Below are 23,365 nucleotides of genomic sequence, written 5' to 3' on the forward strand. Positions count from 1 at the left end.
TCATGTGTTTTCACAAATGGATAGAACTGTTCGGATTATGTAGCGAACTCGGTCACGTGTTTACATGGATGCGAAAACAAAACACAGGATTTGTTGACGTGCACTCTGTCAACTTCAGCTGTATAAAATGGATATGACACGGGTAGAAACGGGAGAAAAGCCCCTGTAGTGTGAGCAGCAGCTATTGTAGCCGTTGTCGTCCCAAAGTGGCTGAAAGATTTGTGTTCTGCTGGGGTGGTGGGGCTGGTCTTTGAAGAAAAACAGGAAGTCATTCTGTCCTCTTGTTTCCTTTTGCACTTGGCGTCCCAAACTCTTGTAGATGCGTTTTTGTTTCTTTATGACTGTGGGGGGGGGGGTTATAAATGGTTGAATAATTGTACCTGCCACTGCTTTCATATTTGAAGACCAAAGACAGGTGGGTCAGTTGGTGATGGTTTGCCTGCTTACGATGTTGCGGTTATGTTTATGTGTGGAGAGCTGTGGTCTGGTCAGTCTGTAGTGTGTGGTGTCTTTGTTGTGCTCGCCTGTGTCTCAGAGTTCAGATTACAGGCTTTAGTTCAAGCGCTGCTAGAATGTCCTCTATTCTGATGCTGACTTAGTGACACTGCAGCTCTTGAGCTCAGCTCAACACTCTCTTCCTCCTCCCCTTTCTATTCCCTTTCCACCCCTTCCTTTCTCACTGTTTTACTGTACCCCCCCGTCATATTCATGTATTCTGTTTTTACTGTACCCCCCCCCGTCATATTCATGTATTCTGTTTTTACTGTACCCCCCCCGTCATATTCATGTATTCTGTTTTTACTGTACCCCCCCCCGTCAAATTCATGTATTCTGTTTTTACTGTACCCCCCCCGTCATATTCATGTATTCTGTTTTTACTGTACCCCCCCCCGTCAAATTCATGTATTCTGTTTTTACTGTACCCCCCGTCATATTCATGTATTCTGTTTTTACTGTACCCCCCCCCCCGTCATATTCATGTATTCTGTTTTTACTGTACCCCCCCCCCCGTCAAATTCATGTATTCTGTTTTTACTGTACCCCCCCCGTCATATTCATGTATTCTGTTTTTACTGTACCCCCCCCCGTCATATTCATGTATTCTGTTTTTACTGTACCCCCCCCCGTCATATTCATGTATTCTGTTTTTACTGTACCCCCCCCGTCATATTCATGTATTCTGTTTTTACTGTACCCCCCCGTCATATTCATGTATTCTGTTTTTACTGTACCCCCCCCGTCATATTCATGTATTCTGTTTTTACTGTACCCCCCCCGTCATATTCATGTATTCTGTTTTTACTGTACCCCCCCGTCATATTCATGTATTCTGTTTTTACTGTACCCCCCCGTCATATTCATGTGTTCTGTTTTTACTGTACCCCCCCGTCATATTCATGTGTTCTGTTTTTACTGTACCCCCCCGTCATATTCATGTATTCTGTTTTTACTGTACCCCCCCGTCATATTCATGTATTCTGTTTTTACTGTACCCCCCCCCCCGTCATATTCATGTATTCTGTTTTTACTGTACCCCCCCCCCCCCGTCATATTCATGTATTCTGTTTTTACTGTACCCCCCCCCGTCATATTCATGTATTCTGTTTTTACTGTACCCCCCCCCCGTCATATTCATGTATTCTGTTTTTACTGTACCCCCCCCCCGTCATATTCATGTATTCTGTTTTTACTGTACCCCCCCGTCATATTCATGTATTCTGTTTTTACTGTACCCCCCCGTCATATTCATGTATTCTGTTTTTACTGTACCCCCCCGTCATATTCATGTATTCTGTTTTTACTGTACCCCCCCCGTCATATTCATGTATTCTGTTTTTACTGTACCCCCCCCGTCATATTCATGTATTCTGTTTTTACTGTACCCCCCCCGTCATATTCATGTATTCTGTTTTGTATATAGAATATGCCACCTTCTCATTCAAAAAAACGTGTGTGTGTGTGTGACCCTTGTCAGGCTTGTGTCACCAGCTTATCGTCTGCCGACCTGAAGTAATGCATGTCTAGAAGGGAAATGCAAACAATTTAGCCTTGGTGCTTGACTTGAAGTGGCACACACTCTCCGTCTGTCTGCCTCCTAACATCTCTCGTTCCTCATCCATTCTCTCTCTTTCACCCTCTCTCTGTTTTAATTATTCAGCTGCACCTTTAGCTCAGTTGCTGTGAACCTTTTTTGGGTTTGATCTGTGTGGAAGATCCCATAGGGACGCACAGGTGGTGCAACGCTCTACTTTTTAGTGTGTGCAGTGTTCCCCCCTATATGCACCACCGCTGCTAAATCGTGGCTGCCAATGCAAATCAATAAATACATATTTTGGGACCCCAGTGTTTGAGTCACTCAGATGGCATAAAAACAAGGCATAAGCAATGACAAATATATAGTGTAGCAGGAATCTAGCTTAAATAACAGCCAAATTGACATTTCTCTAATGGACTGTAAATTTAAATCTTCCCCGTCATGTTGTCCGGCGCCACATTTTCCTAACGGAAACCTGTGTGGCAGCAAACCTGTGAATAATGTTGAAATGAAGTAGCTAAGTCACCAAGGAAACTGACAGAAGATAGCTAAGCTTAGCGTTGGAAAGTTGCTTGGTAGTGGACTCTGACAGCCAACTGAGGCCAGTTAGTCTGTGTATCGGTCCCTTTCCCCACTCTATGTAAATGTAGTGGCTGGGAGGCCATATCCAGGAAGTGATGACGCAGGGGACCGTGAGAGAGGATGCAAATAGGATGCTGTCTTCTGTGGCTTCCTGTATCTTTTTTAGAAATAATGGTTCCATGAAGTTCTACCAAAATATTAAACCTTTCCACAGGAAGTAGAGAGGTGGGTTCTGTTCCATCCTGTATCAGCCAGCCAACTGGATCACTCTTACTGTTGTGCTTAGGCGGGACATACTCCACATGAAAACCTTGCCAATTAAATCAAATTTTATTGGTCACATACACATGGTTAGCAGATTGTTAATGCGAGTATAGCGAAATGCTTGTGTTTCTAGTTTCGACAGTGCAGTAATATCTAACAATTCCCCAACAACTACCTACTACACAGATCTAAAGGGGTGAATGAGAATATGGATGCGCGATGGCCGAGCGGCATAGGCAAGGTGCAATAGATGGTGTAAAATACAGTATATACATGTAATATAAGATATGTAAACATTATTAAAGTGGCATTGTATAAAGTGATCCATTTCTTAAAGTGGCCAGTGATTGGCTCTCCATGTAGGCAGCAGCCCCTGAGTTAGTAATTGCTGTTTAGCAGTCAGATGGCCTTGAGATAGAAGCTGTTTTTCACTCTCGGTCCCAGCTATGTTGCACCTGTACTGACCTCGCCTTCTGGATGGTAGCGGGGTGAACAGGCAGGGGCTCGGGTGGTTGTTCTCCTTGATTATCTTTTTGGTCTTGCTGTAGGTGTCATTGAAGGCATGAAGTTTGGAGAGCCTTGCGGTTGAGGGCGGTGCTGTTGCCGTACCAGGCTGTGATACAGCCCGAAAGGATGCTCTCGATTGTGCATCTGTAAAAGTTTCAGGGTTTAGGGTGGCAATCCAAATTTCTTCAGCCTCCTGAGGTTGGAGGGGCATTGTTGCGCCTTCTTCGCCACACTGTGTGGGTGGACCATTTCAGTTTGTCTGTGATGTGTACGCCAAGGAACTTAACTTTCCATCTTTTCCACTGCTGTCCCGCCGATGTAAATAGGGGGCTGCTCCCTCTGCTGTTTCCTGAAGTCCACGATCAGCTCCTTTGTTTTGTTGACGTTGAGTGTGAGGTTGTTTTCCTGGCACCACACTTACAGGGCCCTCACCTCCTCCCTGTAGGTGGTCTCGTCGTTGTTGGTAATCAAGCCTACTATTGTGTCGTCTGCAAACTTGATGATTGAGTTGGAGGCGGGCATGGCCACGCAGTCGTGGGTGAACAGGGAGTACAGGAGGGCGCTGAGCACGCACCCTTGTGGGGCCCCAGTGTTGAGGGTCAATGAAGTGGAGGTGTTTCCTACCTTCACCACCTGGGGGTGGCCCGTCAAAGTCCAGGACCCAATTGCACAGGGTGGGGTTGAGACCCAGGGCCTCCAGCTTGATGAGGAGCTTGGAGGGTACTATGGTGTTGAATGCTGAGCTGTAGTCAATGAACAGCATTCTTGCATATGTATGTCTCTTGTCCAGATGGGATAGGGCAGTGTGCGGTGTGATGGCGATTGCATCGTCTGTGGACCTGTTGGTGCTGTATGCAAACTGAAGTGTGTCTAGGGTGGCAGGTGAGGTGATATGATCCTTGACTAGTCTCTCAAAGCACTTCATGATGACAGAAGTGAGTGCTACGGGGCAGTAGTCATTTAGTTATCTTTACCTTCTTGGGTACAGAAATAATGGTTGCCATCATGAAGCATGTGGGGACAACAGACTGGGATAGGGTGCGATTGAATATGTCCTTAAACACACCAGCCAGCTGGTCTGCGCATGCTCTGAGGACACGGCTAGGGATGCTATCTGGGCCAGCAGCCTTGCGAGGGTTAACACGTTTAAATGTTTTACTCACGTCAACCATGGAGAGGGGTGGAGGTGCTCAGTCCTTGTTAGCGGGCCGCAACGGTGGCACTGTATTATCCTCAAAGCGAGCAAGGAAGGTGTTTCATATCTCTGGAAGTGTGACGTCGGTGTCTGTCACGTGGCTTTTATTCGTTTTTTGTGTGTAGTCCGTGATTTCCTGTAGACCCTACCACATACGTCTCATGTCTGAGCCGTTGCGTTGCGATTCCACCTTGTCTCTGTACTGGCATTTCGCTTGTTTGATTGCCTTGCGGAGGGAATAACTACACGGTTTTTATATTCAGTCATATTCCCAAGGCAAGCCTTGCTCAAATTTCGTCTACCTTTCCCACAATCAGTGAACATAAACTAAACGGAGCCAAGAATGGAACGTATGGTTTGTGTTGAGTTACACATTTCAGGAGGCACATTGGGCTTGGTTATGTTTGTTCACCAACTCAATCATGTCAGTCCTGTCTGTCTGACTCCGGTAGCATTCATTGGCCCTTAACTGCTGTAGCCCGAGCTTTGGTCAGAGTGCATGATATGCTGCAGACCTGCTAATGTGGTCTCTTTCTTTTATAACAGGCTGTGCTAAGACATTGCGACCCTAGACTGTGAATGGATTTTGATTGGACACAATCAGGTAAAGGTGAGTAGACCAGTGCACTAGAGTCCGTGTCATTCACACTGCCCCTCACTCTCAAGGGGCCTCATTTATCAAAGGTACCTGCGCACAAAAAAGTTTCCCCGCAAAGGTTGGTATTTATCAAACGTGACGGGGAACTGTGCGTATCTCCACGCACGGCTTGTAGTGGTTGATCAATTTATATTGCAGGGGGGGGGGGGGATAGGACTTATAATAATGGTAGGCTAATAAAAACATTTTACAATTTTAATGATAAATCTGATGCATTTGCCGTTGGTAAGGAGATCGCATAGCAGCATGTAGTCTAATATATTATTTAACTTTTATTATATAGGCCTCAAGCACAATCATATTACAGGACATGTCTCGCTTTTCTGACATGACCAGATTATTGCTGCCACACAACAAAGCCATGCTCAAAAGTAAATGGACCGGTGGTCTATTCAAAACATTTGACAGTATGGGTAAGCAACAGTATTGATATGAGCACAACACCATAGCATATTTAATCTTAGTGCCTATACCAAGGCAGGAGATGGAGAAACAAACACAATATGGAAGAACAGTTTTTTTTGTACAGAAGTGTGGGCCGTAGTATTTCCTTTTAAATTGCTCGACTAGACAATCATTTCAGAATGCACAGCCAGTGACTTGCAAAGCATTTTTGGATTGAAAAAGTCACTGCAAGAGTTTGTAATAATAATATTCTCCAAATTAATATATATAATATTCTCCCCAAAATTTTGTTGCTCTCCATTCCTTTTACGTCGTTTTCCAGTCAGGGTTGTAACGGGCGTTCACGAGCACACATATAGTATGGCTCTGACTTATCAATGAAAACATGCTTATGTTGCGTGTAACTTTTAAAAACAGTTTTTAAAATATATATTTTTTTATAAATCCCAATTTGTTGAGCCTGCAAATCCTAGAATCTTCATGTACACAAGGATAATAAATGCAGCCCCAAGATCTTCATTCATCTTGGTCCCCATTAGTTCAACAAACTGTGACAGCCTATATGCTGTCTTGTAAAACCAACTGCTTTCGGTTCCTATCACTTTAAAATCTGCCCCGTATCTGATGGAACAAACATCTCTTCTCTATCTCTGGGCAAGTTTCACATTTGTCAGAAGTGTCTGCTTCAGGATCATTTGCATAATGCCAGGCCTGTTGTGACTCATTTGTGGTGCGCTGCTGTTTTCAGTCGACGTCTCTCTGAAATAGAAAGGGTATAACACAGTGTTTGCGTTCTCTCCAGAGTATAGGCCTACTGTATCTCCCTAAGCGTCATTCACTGCAAGGTTTCAAAGTCAACAAACTTACTGGGGGAAAAAGTTGAGGAATAAAGGCGAACAACAAATAAATGAGGCATGTTACAAGCATGCATATACTGTTTGATGCCGTGGCAGCATGGTTGTCAAAATACTGGAGAAAATAGTTTTATGTTCAAATGCTTTACCATCACCACAGTGTGATTGGCAGATTCTATGCAAGGGGAAAGATTTCTACAAGGGAATAAAACATTTCACTGCGGTCTCCTATAGCAGAGTTTCCCAAACTCTGTCCTGGGGCCCTCCCTGGGTACACGCTTTGTTTTTTTTTGCCCTGGCACTACACAGCTGATTTCAAATAACCAAAGCTTGATGATCAATTAAAATGTAATTTGTCACATGCGCCGAATACAACAGGTGTAGACCTTAGAGAAATGCTTACAAGCCCTTAACCAACAATGCAGTTTTAAGAAAATAAGTGTTAAGTAGAAAATAAAAGTAACAATTAAACAGCAGCAGTAAAATAACAATAGCGAGGCTATACACAGGGGGATGAGTTGACTATTTGAATCAGCTGTGTAGTGCTAGGTCAAAAACCAAAATGTGTACCCAGGGCGGGCCCCTGGACCAAGTTTGGGAAACCCTGATCTATATAACCACTTCCTTGTTCTTTTCCCCCTATATACTGTATACATGTGAGCTATATATTCTGCCGTCTCTATTACCAGCAAGCAGCACTTCTCTAGCGTGTGTTTGTCTTTCAAGATGTGAAGCTGACTGAGGTTTGATGTCGTCATTCTCCACAACTGCAGAGGTGAGTTGGGGGACAGAAAGAGGACTGAGAGGGAAGGAAGGGGAATGGAAAAAGAGCGAGACTGAGTGGGAAAGACAGATTTGGGAGCATGCAGTGGAGACGTACGGATAGGAGACTAGAGAGGTGGCGCTATACACGTCCATGCCTGCAGTTTGGACTGAGGTTGCATAACCACTCCCATCCGTTCTGCAGTATTCCACTCAGGAATGATGTGCTCTTGTTAGAAAGCCAGTGTATGTCTGTGTGTGCCAGTGTGCTTGCCCACCCTGAGATGTGTGTCTGGCATGGCCTACGTCTCAAGTGCTGGAACAATGAACTCCAGTGTTTTTTCTGTGTGGAAATGAAAAGAGCAGTGGCCTTAGTGTCTACCTTCCTCTGGTGTGAACCCTAAGGGGGTCAGACGCAGTGCAAGGCTGGGCCAGGGGAGGAAAACAAGGGCAGGGTCGCCTGACCGGCCAGCAGCACTCTGCAGCACGCTCAGAGAGAGGGGGGGTTGGGCGGGACAGGAATGGCCAGAGAGTGTACGAAGAAGGGGAGAGCGAATATAGAGGGGATTCGGGGTCAGGGAGCGATTGGAAGTTGGAAATGTGAATGTATCTTGCAGTTCAGTAAGGTTAAACAGAGCAGTATAGCCTAACCTTGGGACCAACATCTCTGTTGTTCTGTAGGAACACAACCCAGCTTGTGCTTGTCCCTGTGCTGGGGGTGTATTGACCGTACTGTACTATTAGAGCAAGAGGAGTAGTGCAGGATGAACACAGGATGACCCATTTTCCCCCGAGGCTCTAAATCACTACATCATTGTCAGTCTCTCCTCACACTGGAACTGATGAGATTTCTCTCCTATCAAATGCAATGAAGGGAGACTCGTGTAGCTACTAGTGCTGAGCGATTAACCACGTTTTTTTTTTTCGTTTTTTTTTTTTTAACAACTAATTGTCCAAGTCAGTTCAATTATTTTAATTTAAAAAAAAGAAATTTGTGAGCTCAATGCGCACATTGCACAGTTTCTCTAGAGATAAATCATATCCAGTTTGAACTGTGCGATGTAGGGAGTTGTAGTTTCCAACAGGCCAATATTCTACATAGTTTAGAGCATAAAACGTGGTAATTAACTGCAACGCCCATCATCCATTGCGCATCTACTTGTCCGGTCTGTGGTTCTTTTAATGCCTGCTACTGAAGAGACAAGAATGCGAGATCATGAGGGGATATAGAGAGCAGCTGTTGCTTCGTGACTTATCTCCACCTGCAAATGCATGATTAAAGTGATTTGATAGTTGGTATTCAGCAGTCATAAAAGTATGCCTTATTTACATTGAAGCGCTATCAAAATAGTGATTTTTGTCAGACAGCAGCTCTGTAGAGATGTGATGACTTGGAATTAAATAATAGTCATCAAATAAAATAAATGTAATATACATGACAAGTAATTTATTAAGGTAATGTGAATAAGCAGTAATGAGCAGTCACTACCATGGGACTTTTATTAATTGTTTCATTCAGTTATAGCATTCAACCCAAATAATCAAACCTTTTTTATTTTTTTGGAATAACCGGCCTCAGAAAGCACTATCGCTCAGCACTGCTCGATACCTCCAGCTTACGCCCTGAAATCGGCGTTGCTATTTTTATTTTTGAATTGAACTATTAATCGTGGGATTATAGTAAAAGTCAGTGTATGGAATAATAGTTTTAATGGACTATTCTCTTGGACGAGACGCCCAAAGAAGGGACCTTCTCTAAGTTCTAGCATAGTAGACTAAGTCATGTCAGTCTCCGAGGTCTGGATACAGTGCATCTCTGTCTCCCCAGGGGCTGACGTGCACTGAGGATGAGTGAAGTGGCAGACAACTCGCTGGAGCCCATGTGCTCCGAACGGAAACGCAAGATCTCCACCTGCGATACACCAGGCATGGGGTGAGTCACTGTCGGGAGCTATGTCTCTGTCTGTCTCCATCTTCCTTTCTGTCGATCTTTGTGTGTGTGACACTGCCTGTCTTTGTCTGTCTTATGAGCAAAGTGTGTCCTTTTCTCTCTAGCCTCTGTTAAATTCCCTCCCCTCAGCTTCAATATCTGTTTTTCATGTAGAAGATTTCCGTGGTGTCAGCATTTTAACTCCAGTATAGAGCAGATCATTATGGAGGGAGAGGTGTGGTTGTCATGGTGACATATCTGACTATCTCCTATTTTCTCTCCCCCCCCCCCCCACTCCCTTTCCCTGCAGATGTGACAAGCGCAGGAGGGAGCAGGAGAGTAACTACATGGAGGAACTGGCCGAGCTGATCTCTGCCAACCTCGGCAACATGGACAACTTCAACGTGAAGCCAGACAAATGTGCCATCCTCAAGGAAACCGTCCGGCAGATCAGGCAAATCAAAGGGCAAGGTACAAGCTCCCTAACAGGCTGACTACACCGCTCGCGTAGTGTGCGTGAGCGTTGCAAAATGCATTTAGAAATCTATATTATTCAATTATTGCACCCACACTGCTTGCGCGCGCCAACGAGCGGCTGCGTTGCCAAGGGCTAAAATAGAAGTCCTGCCTCTCCCATCTCATTGGTTTATAGAAGCAGGTGCCCACGTGCCATCTCTTCATTGGTTATATCCACGTGGGTGACTGAAAGACGAACGAGGTCAGTGGCGGTAATGCACGTAATTTATGAAAGTTGCCAATCGCAATATAAAGTCAAGAGAAGAAAAAGCCTGGAATGAGGAGAGATGACTAGAAATGATTCGGTTGACCGTTTATGTGTGGATTAATTGGTGGAGTAGAGGACCTTGTGCATTTCAGGTAAAATAACAACTCAATGTTTATATCCCAGGACAAATTAGTTAGCAACAGCAAGTTAGCTAAATAGGACAAATTAGCTAGCAAGTGCAAGCTAGCTAGCTAATTTGGCTTAAATGTTTAATGCTTTTCGACCTGTCCCCAAATTGAATATAATTGGTTCAGAGTTTGTTTTGATATTTTAACCTGCGTGTCATGATCGTGTTTGGTGTGGGGGGACAATATACATTTATGCACGATGGCGCACGCGCACAGCCGGTTTACGTTCCGTGTAATGCTAACTTGCTAACCCTAGCAGTCATCTGAATATCAGCACGTTTTCGCCGTTGAATTTAGCAAAAAAGGGAGGTAGGAGAACATGATTTGGCATTCGTGAAATCCTTTCTGTAGTATTAGCTCAGTGTATGGTTGCATGGTCAGGAGGATGCCTGTGCCAACCAGGGCTGTAGAGACTAGGTGGTGGGCTCGTGGCCTGCCTGGCCTCTGTGTTTGGGGGAAATTAACACCAGTAGTTGAGTCGTGGTGGTGATGGCTCAAGGCTGTGGTGCTCCAGGCTCATCTGTCTGCACTGGAGTGGCAGGCCCCAGACTGTGAGACGGATGGGACTGGAGAGCAGGGTGGGAGGGCTGGGACAGGTGAGGGATTCCAACCCCATAAATCACTCAGCCCCCCGCTCATTTCCCTGATCTGAAGTGGTTGGATCGGTGTAAGCTGTATTAACTCCACCCAGCCTTCTGGTAGGTTATATGCAATCTTATAACTATACAGTCCACTCAGATAAGATCAGTGAGGAGGGAGGGAGGAAGGAAGGAAGGAAGGAAGGAAGGGAGGGAATTATTGGATTGGAATCCACCCCAGGGCCACAGATGGCTGCTGCTGGCGGGAGCTTTGTACAGCTAGGTTCCCATAGTTACAGGAAGTAAATGATGAAGGCTGTCCTCCTCTCACCATTACCTTTTTTAACCAGCCATCTTTCTCTTGCTCTCTTTCACCTCTCCGTTTACTCCTTGTGTTATCTTATTTAGGCAGACTCTTTCCTCTCTTCCCTTACATTAGTGTTAGCCTTGAAAACCAGAAGCATTTTTTTTGTCATTCTCTTCGTTGCAAGTGAATCTCTTCCCTCCAGAATCAGAATGTCTGACTCATAATTCCATTTTAAATCATGATGTAGTTACATTTTTAGAACTGTAAAAGCATTGGTAATGCTGCCTCCTGGTGGCAGACAGTAAGTCATCTTACAGTAACATGGTGGGCTGGATCACTGTTGTCTCTGTATTGTATGCTAATCTTGGCCTCCAGTTAAACTGTTTTGCAAGTGTAATGTTTCTCATTTCTCCTCAAATTTCTACAACGGATATCAAGCTGCTTGTTTAGAGGGTGTACATATCCTGCTGTGCGTTGCATTGTTACTAGATTTACCTTATCTACTGTGAAGTGACTGGGGGGCCCTTGTCCCTCTGCAGGGAAAAGCTCGTGCAGCGATGACGATGTCCAGAAGGCAGATGTGTCATCCACCGGTCAAGGGGTCATTGACAAGGACCATCTGGGACCGCTGCTGCTACAGGTTAGCCTGAGGACAGGGTGGGGGTCAAAGGGCAGTGGAATTAGCTTCACCTTATGTTGAATGGGGGACATACAAGACTCTTGTATGTGCAGCTGGTCACACATTTAGTATAGTTATTGATTGATGATAGAATTTCGTGCATCTCCCCTCTTCTGGCTCAGGCCCTGGATGGCTTCCTGTTTGTGGTGAACCGAGAGGGCATCATCGTGTTTGTGTCTGACAACGTGACCCAGTACCTGCAGTACAAACAGGAGGAGCTCATCAACACCTCTGTCTACAACATCCTCCATGAGGACGACAGGGAGGAGCTGCACAAGAACCTGCCCAAGACCAACGGTACGCAGACACACACACACATGCAGTCACAATAACACATGTACATATGCCATTTGACTTTGATTTAGTGGCACTGCAGAATGGTAATCTTCCCAACCTACAGCATGAAAGCAATTACTGTGTCCCCTTTTCCAGCACCCAACAGTGGGTCATGGGGAGGAGAGGCACCGCGGCAGAAGAGCCACACCTTTAACTGTCGTATGCTGGTGAAGTACGGTCACGGGCAGAGCCATCAGAACCATGGTCCGTCTGAGGAGGGGCCCAACAGGCAGCGCTACGAGACCATGCAGTGCTTCGCCCTGACTCAACCCCGTACCATAATGGAGGAGGGAGAAGGTAGGGGGCTCCTCAGTCATGTCACAGTTAGATGTGTTGTTTCTATTTATGATGCAGACTTGCTGTACTCTTCACATTGAGTTGCTGTAACTTGATTATGGGAAGTTGGACTAAAGTGTTGTCAAGCATCTTCCGGCACAGCCAGAAGAGGACTGGCCACCCCTCATAGCCTGGTTCCTCTCTAGGTTTCTTCCTAGGTTCTGGCCTTTCTAGGGAGTTTTTCCTAGCCACCGTGCTTCTACACCTGCATTGCTTGCTGTTTGGGGTTTTAGGCTGGGTTTCTGTACAGCACTTTGTGACATCAGCTGATGTAAGAAGGGCTTAATAAATCAATTTGATATCGGTTCATTAGAGCAGGATTGTGGTTACTGACTGGCTATGTTCTGTGTGTGCGTGTTCAGACCTGCAGTCGTGTATGATCTGTGTGGCCAGGCTCGTCACTGCAGTGGAGAGGACCGAGAGGTTCAGCACCCGCCATGAGCTCTCAGGTGAGATGACTGTAAACACACTGCATTCACATGTTCATTCTCTATTCAAATGCTCTTTCCCTTCATTCAATTTGAGCAAAATAACACACTATTAGACTATTCTGGGATTGTCTATTGATCTGCACAAATTTAGGAGTATACAGTTTAGTTTGACAAGATTATAACATTGCGGTGCAACATTTTGTTGCTCAAAATGAAATAAGAATATAATTGCCATGTGAACTCAGCAAAAAAAGAAACGTTCCTTTTTCAGGACCCTGTCTTTCAAAGATAATTCGTAAAAATCCAAATAACTTCACAGATTTTCATTGTAAAGGGTTTAAACACTGTTTCCCATGCTTGTTCAATGAACATGCACCTGTGGAACGGTCGTTAAGATGCTTGCAGACGGTAAGCAATTAAGGTCAGTTATGAAAACTTAGAACACTGAAGAGGCCTTTCTACTGACTCTGAAAAACGCCAAAAGAAAGATGCCCAGGGTCTCTGCTCATCTGTGTGTACATGCCTTAGGCGTGCTGCAAGGAGGCATGAGGACTGCAGATGTGGCCAGGGCAATAAACTGCAATGTCCGTGCTGTGAGACGCCTAAGACAGGGAGACAGGACGGACAGCTGATCGTCCTCGCAGTGGCAGACTACATGTAACAACACCCGCACAGGATCGATACATCCGAACATCACACCTGCGGGACAGGTACAGGATGGCAACAACAACTGCCCGAGTTACACCAGGAACGCACAACCCCTCCATCAGTGCTCAGATTGTCCGCAATAGGCTAAGAGAGGCTGGACTGAAGGCTTGTAGGCTGTTGTAAGGCAGGTCCTCACCAGACATCACCGGCAACAACGTTGCCTATGGGCACAAACCCACTGTCGCTGGACCCGACAGGACTGGCAAAAAGTGCTCTTCACTGACGAGTCGCGGTTTTGTCTCACCAGGGGTGATGGTCGGATTCGCGTTTATCATCGAAGGAATGAGCATTACACCGAGGCCTGTACTCTGGAGCGGGATCGATTTGGAGGTGGAGGGTGCGTCATGGTCTGGGGCGGTGTGTCACAACATCATCGGACTGAGCTTGTTGTCATTGCAGGCAATCTCAACACTGTGCATTACAGGGAAGACATCCTCCTCCCTCATGTGGTACCCTTCTTGCAGGCTCATCCTGACATGACCCTCCAGCATGACAATGACACCACGCACAGAACGAGCAGTATGGCTGATTTCCTGCAATACAGGAATGTCAGTGTTCTGCCATGGCCAGCGACGAGCCCTGATCTCAATCCCATTGAGCACGTCTGAGACCTGTTGGATCGGAGGGTGAGGGCTAGGGCCCCACCCCCCCAGAAATGTCCGGGAACTTGCAGGTGCCTTGATGGAAGAGTGGGGTAATATCTCAAAGCAAGAACTAGCCAATCTGGTGCAGTCCATGAGGAGGAGATGCACTGCTCTACTTAATGCAGCTGGTGGCCACACCAGATACTGACTGTTACTTTTGATTTTGACCCCCCCACATGTCTGTGGAACTTGTTCAGTTTGTCTCAGTTGTTGAATCTTGTTATGTTCATACAAATATTTACACATGTTAAGTTTGCTGAAAATAAACGCAGTTGACAGTGAGAGGACGTTTATTTTTTTGCTCCGTTCATGTGACCCTTGCCCTTTGTGCTGTGATGTTGTCTGATAGGTAAACTGATAGAGATCGAACAGCAGAGTTCTCTCCACACCACCATGCGGCCAGGGTGGGAGGACCTGGTGAGGCGCTGCATGCAGATGTTCCTCCATCGCAGCGAGGGCCATCCCTGGTCCTACAAACACCACTACCATGAGGGTACTTCTCTCTCTGCTAAACCCTCCTCTCTGGCTCCCTGCTATATCACCATGTCTTTTCACCAATGTTTCACCTTGTTACTCGGCTATAAATACACAAGTACAATGCATCTCTGCTCCTAACGAAGGCTACCACTAGGTGATAAGCACGTTGGTCGGCCAGTCTCATTTTCTCCGTCTTCATGGTTTTCTCTCTGTCCTCTCCAGCCTTCCTGCATGGCCGTGCCGAGACGCCGTCTTACCGGTTCTCTCTCTCCGACGGCACCCCGGTCACTGCGCAGACCAGGAGCGAGCTCTGTCGTAGCCGCGCCTCCAATGAGCCACCCACCTTCCTGTCTACCCATCTGCTACAGAGGTTAGTCTGTCAGCTTGGAGTTCCTCCGTGCCATGGCATCAATATCACTCCGTCCGTGTAGGATTTTACTGTTTTCTTCCCCCCAGTTGTAGTAGCTAAGATTGAACTGAGTTTTTTTTTATACTGTGGAGTATAGTGTTTGAATCAACTTTTTCCACTCCTGACCCCTCATTTTCTCTCTGTCTCTGTCTCTCTCTGTCAGGGAGCAGAATGGTTACCAAACCAACCAGGGGGGAGTGATGAGGCCCCAGGGCATGGGTGTCACCAACCCCAACGCTCAGATGAACATGGCCCCTGGAGGGGGCAGTTGTGGCATGAACAGGGGCTACGGCATGGGGGCAGAGCAGGGGCACATGGTACAGAGAGGCGGCCCCTCGTACACAGGGGGAAATGGGATGAACTCCATGAATCAGATGAACCGCTCGTTGCATCAAATTAACTCTCAGACGAATTCAATAGGTCAACCGATGAACAACATGAGTCAGATGAATTCCATGAATCAAATGAACTCCATGCGTCCAATGAACTCTCGGATGAATTCCCTGAACCAGATGAATTCTATGAGTCGGATTAACCAGATGAATCAAATGAACCAGAGGAATCAGATGAACCACCCTGGAATGCAGCAGCAGCAGGCCCCATTCCATGGAGCGGGATACAGCATGGGGGGCATGACCAGCCCCCCCCAGAGCAGTCCAGGGATAAATGCCCCCCAGCAGAACATTGGCTCCCCTAGAGTAAGGAGGAGCCCCAAAATCGGTGCTAGCCCCTTCTCACCAGGAGGTATGCATTCTTCCATGAGCTCGGGTCACCCAGGTGGTCCTGGAGGCGCAGGAGGTAGCACCAGTTTCTCCAGCAACTCCCTGAGTGCCCTCCAGGCCATCAGTGAGGGGGTGGGCACCTCTCTACCCTCGCCCCTCAACTCTCCTCCCACACACAAGCCTGACAGTTGCCCCAGCGTCAACTCCACCCAGCAGGGGCAGTGCCACGGTGGGCTCTGTAAACCAGGCAGTTCAGACTCCAAGAGCCCGGGCAACACTCTGGCCAGTGGAGGAGAGCAGCAGCACACCCCCACCACAGAGGTGACCCCAGACAGCCAGGCCAACAGTGAGGGCCCAGCCGGGGGAGAAGCCAACCGACAGAGCCATGACAACAAGGGGGGCCACAAGAAGCTCCTGCAGCTCCTCACCTCCCCTACGGAGGAGCTAGTGTCCCCTAACCACCAGGCTGGCCCTGGCAACACTCCCATGGGCTTTGAGTCCAAGGAGGGATTGGGGGGTTTGACCAGCCCCTCTACAGGCGTATCCTCCTCCACGGCTGCAGTGGGACAGCAGGGCCTAGGAGCAGCTGCTGCAGCAGCACACTTTGCCAACCAGTCCCTGCAGGAGAAGCACAAGATTCTCCACAAGCTGCTGCAGAATGGGAACACCCCAGACGAGGTGGCCCGCATCACAGCCGAGGCCACGGGGAAGGTCACAGATGGTGGGGGTCCAGAGGCTGGGCCAGGAGAGGGACCAGGGGCGAGGGGGGCTGAGGTGAAGCAAGAACTTCACAGCCCCAAGGAGAAGACCCACGCCCTCCTCCACTATCTCCTCAAAAAAGACGACTCCAAAGGGGCAAGGGGTGATGTCCAACCAAAGGGCAGAGGAGCCCAGGGAGCATCCTCAGGGGTCACGACGTCTGAACCCAGCCCCGTTGTGGAGCAGGTCAAGGCTGAACCCCCTGATGAGGTAGGGAGGGACATTGTGCCTACGGTCAGGGCTCTAAAGTGCAACCAGTGTGACAAAATACGTATATATTTTTTTATATAATTGTAGTAGTTATGAGGCTTTGCTGTACCATTTGTTTCCCAGCACAGATTCATTAGCGTCATGCTTGCAACCATTTAATACAGAAAAAGCTGCTTGTTTCTAAACCAAATAGTTCAAAAGATCTGACCCCTTTTTCTTCCTAACAACCTTGTAACTTGACCAGTATATCCAAACATTTGGGGCACAGAAAGGAAGGAAAGGGAGATCAATGATCATGGCGTTGAATGAATGACAGATGTCATCAAAAACTTGACGCTCTTAAAGAGACTTTTACAATTTTCATTGTAATGCATCTCAATAGGAGAATAGTGCTTCTACATAATGTAGAAACCTAATATCCCCGGGACCTCCTGAGTGGCGCTGTGGTCTAAGGCACTGCATCGCAGTTGCTAGCTGTGCCACTAGAGATCCTGGTTCGAGTCCAGGCTCTGTTGCAGCCGGCCGTGACTGGGAGACCTGTTGTCCGGGTTAGGGGAGGGTTTGGTGAGCTGAGACGTCCCATCGTGCTCTAGTGACTCCTGTGGCGGGCTGAGCGCATGCACGCTGACACGGTCGCCAGGTGGACCGTGTTTCTTCCGACACATTGGTGCGGCTGGCTTCCGGGTTAAGCGGGCAGTGCGGCTTGGTTGGGTCGTGTTTCGGAGGACGCATGGCTCTCGACCTTCGCCTCTCCCGAGTCCGTACGGGAGTTGCAGCGATGAGACAAGACTGTAACTATCAATTGGATGTCATGAAATTGGGGAGAAAAAGGGGTAAAACATTTTTTTTAAAGAATATTCTATACATGACTTTATAATTTCAGTTACTGGTATTTGTATCAACATTTTAGCTTTTCAATAATAAACCAATGCACAACATGTGATTCAGAAGTAGCTAGAATTCATATTCTATATCAATTCTAATTTAATTTTTTAAAATCTGGTGCCCCTAAATTTTATCTTGTGCTCCTAACTTTTTACAGTTGTGAGCACCAGTGCTACCAATTGAAAAAAAAAAATAAGTATGCCCTGCCTACGGTTAATTATTTTCTATTATTTATTCAGCAAAGAGCAGCTTGTTAATTTATTCCACTGTTAATTAACAGTAACATTTGTTTTTCTTCCCAGTTGGAAACCCTGGAGACAATTCTCGGAGGCCGTAGGAACTCCAGCTCCGGGTTTAATCCCGAACCGGACTCCGGAGCAGGAAAAGAAGGGGGAAATGGCCCAGACACTTTCCATGGTATACTAGCATGAGTGGATTCTAATTTAAATTATGACTAGATCAGTCCAGAAGGGCTAATATGTTGGCCATTTAATTGATTGTTATGCAGCAAACCAGACATCCTTGGCCTGTACTGACCCTTCTGCTGTATCTTCCAGATGTGGAGAGAGGAGCCATGCTGCCTGCCCGGCGTGGGCCCCTCCAGAGGGCTCTCTCAGTGGACGCCAAACCTCTGGTTGGTGGTGGATGCCTGGCGGGGAGGAGGAATGTTCCCTGCCCCACGCTCATCAAACAGGAGAACGTGGAGGCCCACATCCGGCCAGGCATGACCAACGGCTTCCCTGGACCAGGAGGCATGGGTGTGTGTCCACTACGGGGCGGTGCCGGCACAAGTAACTTACCCCCTAGTACTACTCTTCCCAGCTGACTGGAACAGTGTAAAGGCTACAGTTACTACACTGTGTTTAGTTCATGGATAATAACTGCACTGTTTGTGTTCCCCTGGAGGTATGAACAGGGGTATGGGGATGCCACAGCGGCCTCCCATGGCAGGGCAAGGTGACTGGGGGATGCCCAGGTCCAGTGGAAGTCCTATGGGTGTTCCAGGACACCCCTCAGTGGGCCGGCCAGGGATGGACTTCAACTCCAAGGGCATGATGAGAGGCCCAATGGTCATCAGGTCCAACAGTTTACCTGGCAACCCCAGGTCTATGCTGCAGCAGCAACTCATAGAAATGGGTATGTACTGACGCGTGTCTGTGTAAATATTACCAGCTGTATGTGTGTTCTTCCTGTTGGTGGATGTTTGATTGGTTCATGCTGAATTCTACTGCCTGTATAGGTTCCAGTGAGGTGAATATGGGGATGAGTCCCTTCAGTGGGCAGGGTCCTCCACCTCTGTCCCCCTCCTGGCCTGACAGTGCAATGGGAATGGACGGACCACCAGCTACCACCAATAGGTGAATAACCATCTTCATCATTCTCACACACACGTACACACTCATCTGTTCGCTCTGTCTCCTATTAACCCACATCAATAACACGTGGTGTACATTGCCTCCTCGGTATACAACAAGTGCCTGCACTGACCCCCTTCCCCTGTTGTGTACCAGGCGTCAGTTTGGGAACCCCCTGGATGAGCTCCTGGTGCCGCCCTCCACCAGCCAGGGGCAGAGTGATGAGCTGGCACTGCTGGACCAGCTGGACTCTCTGCTCAACAACACTGATGTTATCGCCCTGGAGGAGATCGACCGGGCCCTGGGCATCCCCGACCTCGTAGGACAGGTACCTTTATGAGGACATTCGGAAAACATGGTTTATATAGGGACTGTCGATAGAGGACGCTCCATGTGACAAGAACCACGCTGTTATATTGACCATGTCTGACCTCTCTCCCTCCCAGAGTCCTGGTCCAGAGCAGCAGCCAGGTCCTAGCCCAGGACCAGACACCTCCATGGGGATGGAGCAGAAGCCCATGTATGGCCAGGGGTACCCAGGACCCCCCTCCATGGGCATGCAGTCAGCCTATGTGGCCAACCCCATGCAGGGCCAGTCCCCTTCTGGCTTCAACCCCATGAACCAGATGGGGGCTCAGGCAGGCCCAGGGGGCTTCCCTGGCATGGGGGGCATGAGTCACCCCCGCGCCAACATGAGACCCCGCATGATGAGCGCCACCAAGCCCCTCCGACTGCAGCTGCAGCAGAGACTACAGGGCCAGCAGGTATTAGCATATGACACACATGACTTAGAAGTTGAAGAGGCTATATTTGATTGTGATAGGTCTAGACACAGAGCCACGTATAAAAGCTGGCAGGTGGGTGACCTATATGGATGGCAAATGTGAGTAACTTTTGTTCTCTCCCGCTGTAGTTCATGAACCAGACCCGTCAGGCCATGGGCATCAAGATGGAGAATGCCCCTACAGGAAACCCTGCGCCGCGGCCTGGGATGGAGCCCGGCATGGGCGGTCAGGTACACACCTTCCACATCATGCTCCATTTAAAATCAACATCTGGTAGGGCAGACCACCGCAGACACACACTGATGAAACCCATGCAGTACTTGCAGTCATATCAGTGTTTTCCCCTGTCTGCTTGGTCAGCCTGGCTTCTTGAATGCTCAGATGATGGCTCAGCGCAGCAGAGAGATGATGACCATACAGATGAGGAGACAGCGGATGATGATGCTAATGCAGCAGCAGCAACAACAGCAGCAACAGGCTGCAGCAGGAGGCTTTAGCCCGCCACCTAACGTAACGGCCCCTGCAGGCATGGACAACCCCATGGCAGGACCACCCATGAACCAGCCAGGACAGCAGCAGTTCACCTACGGTGGAAACTATGGTGAGCTATCTGACCTAAATTCATATCCATTTATTTACTAGCCTTGATGAGTCTCCTACGTTGACTATTCTCTAAAATAGAAGGCTATGTACTCCCAACTCTTTCCCCCTCTGACCAGGAGTTTTTCCATCCATGGGTGTTGTAACGTACACTGACTTCCTCTTTTCTAACAGACTTTACAATGCAGACATGAAATAAGACCGGTTTCTGGCTGTGCTTACAGGAATTAACCAGCAGGGAGACCCCTCGTTTGTAGGCGCAGGCAGCAACATGATGCCAGGTCGCATGGGAGGGCCTCAGAATCCTGTGATGCAACAACACCCCCAAGGCAGCCCCATGTACCAGTCAGCAGACATGAAAGGCTGGCCACAGGGTGGCATGGCACGGAACAAGTATGTCTGATACACTGATATAATGGCAAAAAAAACACTCCCATTACTTCCTTCTCTATCTCCTCTACTTTGTTCTTTATACCTCTGTTTCAGCTCATACCCCCAGCAGCAGTTCACCCAGCAGGGGAACCCAGGCCAGTTTGGGGGGAGCATGATGATGAATGGCTCCATGGGCGGGCCAGGCCCAGTCAGTGGTGCTGGTAGAGCACAGATGGGCCAGATGCAGGGCCAGATGCAGGGCCAGATGCAGATGGGAATGGGCCGAATGCCAATGGGACCTGAACAGGTAAATAGTTTGTCATTTGTAAGTAAATAAAGATGGTTATAAAGGTCCCAACTTCCCAGTAGTTATTTTATAGCTCAGCCTGAACTCTGTGAATTTATTGTAACAATAGCCTACATTTTGTGTCATTTACAGAAATATTGCTGAAAACGTATGTAATCAATAAGAGCCTTCACCAGGAAGGCAGCAGAGACTACAGTGCACCACCTGGGTGTGTGGGAGATGGCCTGGCCAGGGGCCACCAGACACAGCTCCAAGATCTGCTCCCGCCACTGTTCTCAGACCTGTGTGTAGAGAGACTCGTAAGAAGCCTCAGTGAGAATGAGGGACTGAAATAAAGACACCTCATACCTAATGCAGCCTCTCACTGTAAGCTTGCTTCTCTCTGGAGGAGTATCTGAGTGACTTACAAGAAGACGCCATGCTTTCTCTTCCTCTAACCTGTGGGAGTGTGATCGGCGTCCTGCCTTCTACACCAGAGGAGGCCTCATCATCGCGTGTGCGTGTTAGTCGGATTCCATTGCAAAACATTTTGCATCAGATACCGTTTACTCTTGGGAGCAAATGGAACAGAACTGAGGGACCTACCTGAATTTGTCCAATAGAAACTCTTGTTTTTGTTGCAAAAATGTTTTCCGTTTGGAGTAAACTGTTTCCGTTGTGAAATGTTTTGCATCGGAATCCGACGAACACCTCTTGACCCCTGGAGCTAGCTGTCATACAGTATTCAGCATCAACACTGGGAAACAGAATCTACTTGGGAACAGGATGGGATATGGTACAACTAGCTATGGCTGCACTTTACCAGAAGGCTTCTATGTAAAAGGATTGTTGCAATATTTCTTAGTCATTACAGCCTTACCGGAGATTCAATGCATTCACAGCATTGGTTTTCTTTTCCTTTTATCCTTTGGATGCGCTTCATTTTTGTTTTTAAATCATCAGGAGCTGTAAGCACAGGTTATTTCTATATATTATGCAGATTCAAGCAATAAAACCTCTATGCTTTAATTAAACCTGAACTGAGCGTCATGAACTCCTAAGCAAACGGTACTCCAGTATTAGATCAAATTAGTCACAAATGTATTCTATGTGAATACAAATTGTAAATATGCTATAAATGTATCATACATGCTTTTTATAGATCACTTTTTTTGCACAGTGTAAGACTTGGTCAAATTCTAACTCATCTTTGTCTAGAAGGTCAATACACTTTTAGTTTGCAGTTAATTTGAACCTTTTGGACCATATTGAGTGACGGTGTGGGTTTCCCATCTCCACTTGTTTTTTTTGTTGTTTTTTTTATGTGATAAAAGCCATCTTTCTTTTTTAGAAGCACTTTTATTTCTGATTTGGTGTGTCGACTGTTTGGAACTTTTGAAATGATCAAAAGGTTTGACGGTGAATGAAGAAAGGACAGTCCCTCAAATGAGCAGATGGTTGGCAAGCTGATGTGTAGGAATTGTATGTGAACATTGTAGAAAAAGATGGGATGGGGGGACCGTTTCAGGAGTTAACAAGGGACTGTTCCTAAAGTAGTTCTTGTTCCTTCCCTAGCTCTCGCCTTCATCATTTCCTTTGACTGTTACTCTTCACTTTCTGAGAGATCTACTTTAACAGTGCGCAATCCAAAGATATTTTTCCAGTTTGTTGTATAGCTTCTGACGTTGACGGTGTACAATTTTTATCTATGCATTGTATATGTATATGCAGACAGTTACCGGGTACATATCATGGAATGATAAATGCATATTTTGATTTTGTACTGAAAGCATAGGGGACTGCGTATTGTTCAGAGGCCAGTGGGTAGCTAACAGTAGCAGTAATGTTTGGATGTATAATTGACTGGCAAAGTTCTTTGCTGTGGAAGAGGAATACCATATGGAATTAATAACTTTTTTTTTTTTTTTTTTTTTCAAAATATAAATTTTCGATGTCCAGTTTTTAATTACTTAATAAAATTACCTAGGTAGAATTTTAATAAAGAGCAAAAACAAAGGATCTTTTCACCTGAGTATTCTTATTTTGTTTCCTTTTTTTATTTTACAGGATATATATGACAACCGTTTTTGTCTCAATGTTGATTTTGATGTTAACACATGTTTATTTAAACTCATGACTCCCAACTGTAGTCCCCCCCTGCCATTCATTAATCAAGAAGAATTGCGGGTTATCTATTGAGGCATACCTCATCTCTGGACCTTGATAGACACCAAGAATACCGGCATGGGGTGGAATGAGCTGGAGAAGGCTGCCCATAACAGAGTGCGATGGAAAATAATCTTCAATGGCCTATGCTCACAAAGGATCGACGAGCCTATGTAATTTAGTGATGCCTCATTTACACACATGATGTGCACCCAA

The 23,365-nt window shown here is 46.9% G+C and overlaps 1 protein-coding gene across 10 annotated transcripts in view; it reads left to right on the forward strand.

The window, feature by feature from the left end:
- Positions 1-23,002, forward strand: part of LOC115150819 (nuclear receptor coactivator 3) — a 40,731-nt gene extending 17,729 nt beyond the window's left edge. For 2 of the 10 annotated variants that reach the window (XM_029694527.1, XM_029694522.1), the window contains 21 exons: positions 5,130-5,193; positions 9,091-9,195; positions 9,503-9,663; positions 11,529-11,629; positions 11,791-11,965; positions 12,101-12,301; positions 12,703-12,789; positions 14,473-14,616; positions 14,823-14,970; positions 15,173-16,700; positions 17,888-18,002; positions 18,143-18,376; positions 18,492-18,722; positions 18,826-18,943; positions 19,097-19,268; positions 19,387-19,704; positions 19,854-19,955; positions 20,086-20,326; positions 20,550-20,718; positions 20,812-21,004; positions 21,137-23,002. In XM_029694527.1, coding sequence (XP_029550387.1) covers positions 9,110-9,195; positions 9,503-9,663; positions 11,529-11,629; positions 11,791-11,965; positions 12,101-12,301; positions 12,703-12,789; positions 14,473-14,616; positions 14,823-14,970; positions 15,173-16,700; positions 17,888-18,002; positions 18,143-18,376; positions 18,492-18,722; positions 18,826-18,943; positions 19,097-19,268; positions 19,387-19,704; positions 19,854-19,955; positions 20,086-20,326; positions 20,550-20,718; positions 20,812-21,004; positions 21,137-21,148 — 4,536 coding nt within the window. In that variant the 5' untranslated portion in view covers positions 5,130-5,193; positions 9,091-9,109 and the 3' untranslated portion in view covers positions 21,149-23,002. Of the gene's footprint in view, positions 1-397; positions 416-5,129; positions 5,194-7,035; positions 7,276-8,309; positions 9,196-9,502; positions 9,664-11,528; positions 11,630-11,790; positions 11,966-12,100; positions 12,302-12,702; positions 12,790-14,472; positions 14,617-14,822; positions 14,971-15,172; positions 16,701-17,887; positions 18,003-18,142; positions 18,377-18,491; positions 18,723-18,825; positions 18,944-19,096; positions 19,269-19,386; positions 19,705-19,853; positions 19,956-20,085; positions 20,327-20,549; positions 20,719-20,811; positions 21,005-21,136 lie in introns of those variants that run through there. The other 8 variants (XM_029694525.1, XM_029694521.1, XM_029694520.1 and 5 more) reach the window with 8 other exon arrangements.
- The last annotated feature ends 363 nt before the right edge of the window (positions 23,003-23,365 follow it).

Source organism: Salmo trutta, chromosome 16 (genome assembly GCF_901001165.1).
Source record: "Salmo trutta chromosome 16, fSalTru1.1, whole genome shotgun sequence".
Classification (NCBI taxonomy): domain Eukaryota; kingdom Metazoa; phylum Chordata; class Actinopteri; order Salmoniformes; family Salmonidae; genus Salmo; species Salmo trutta.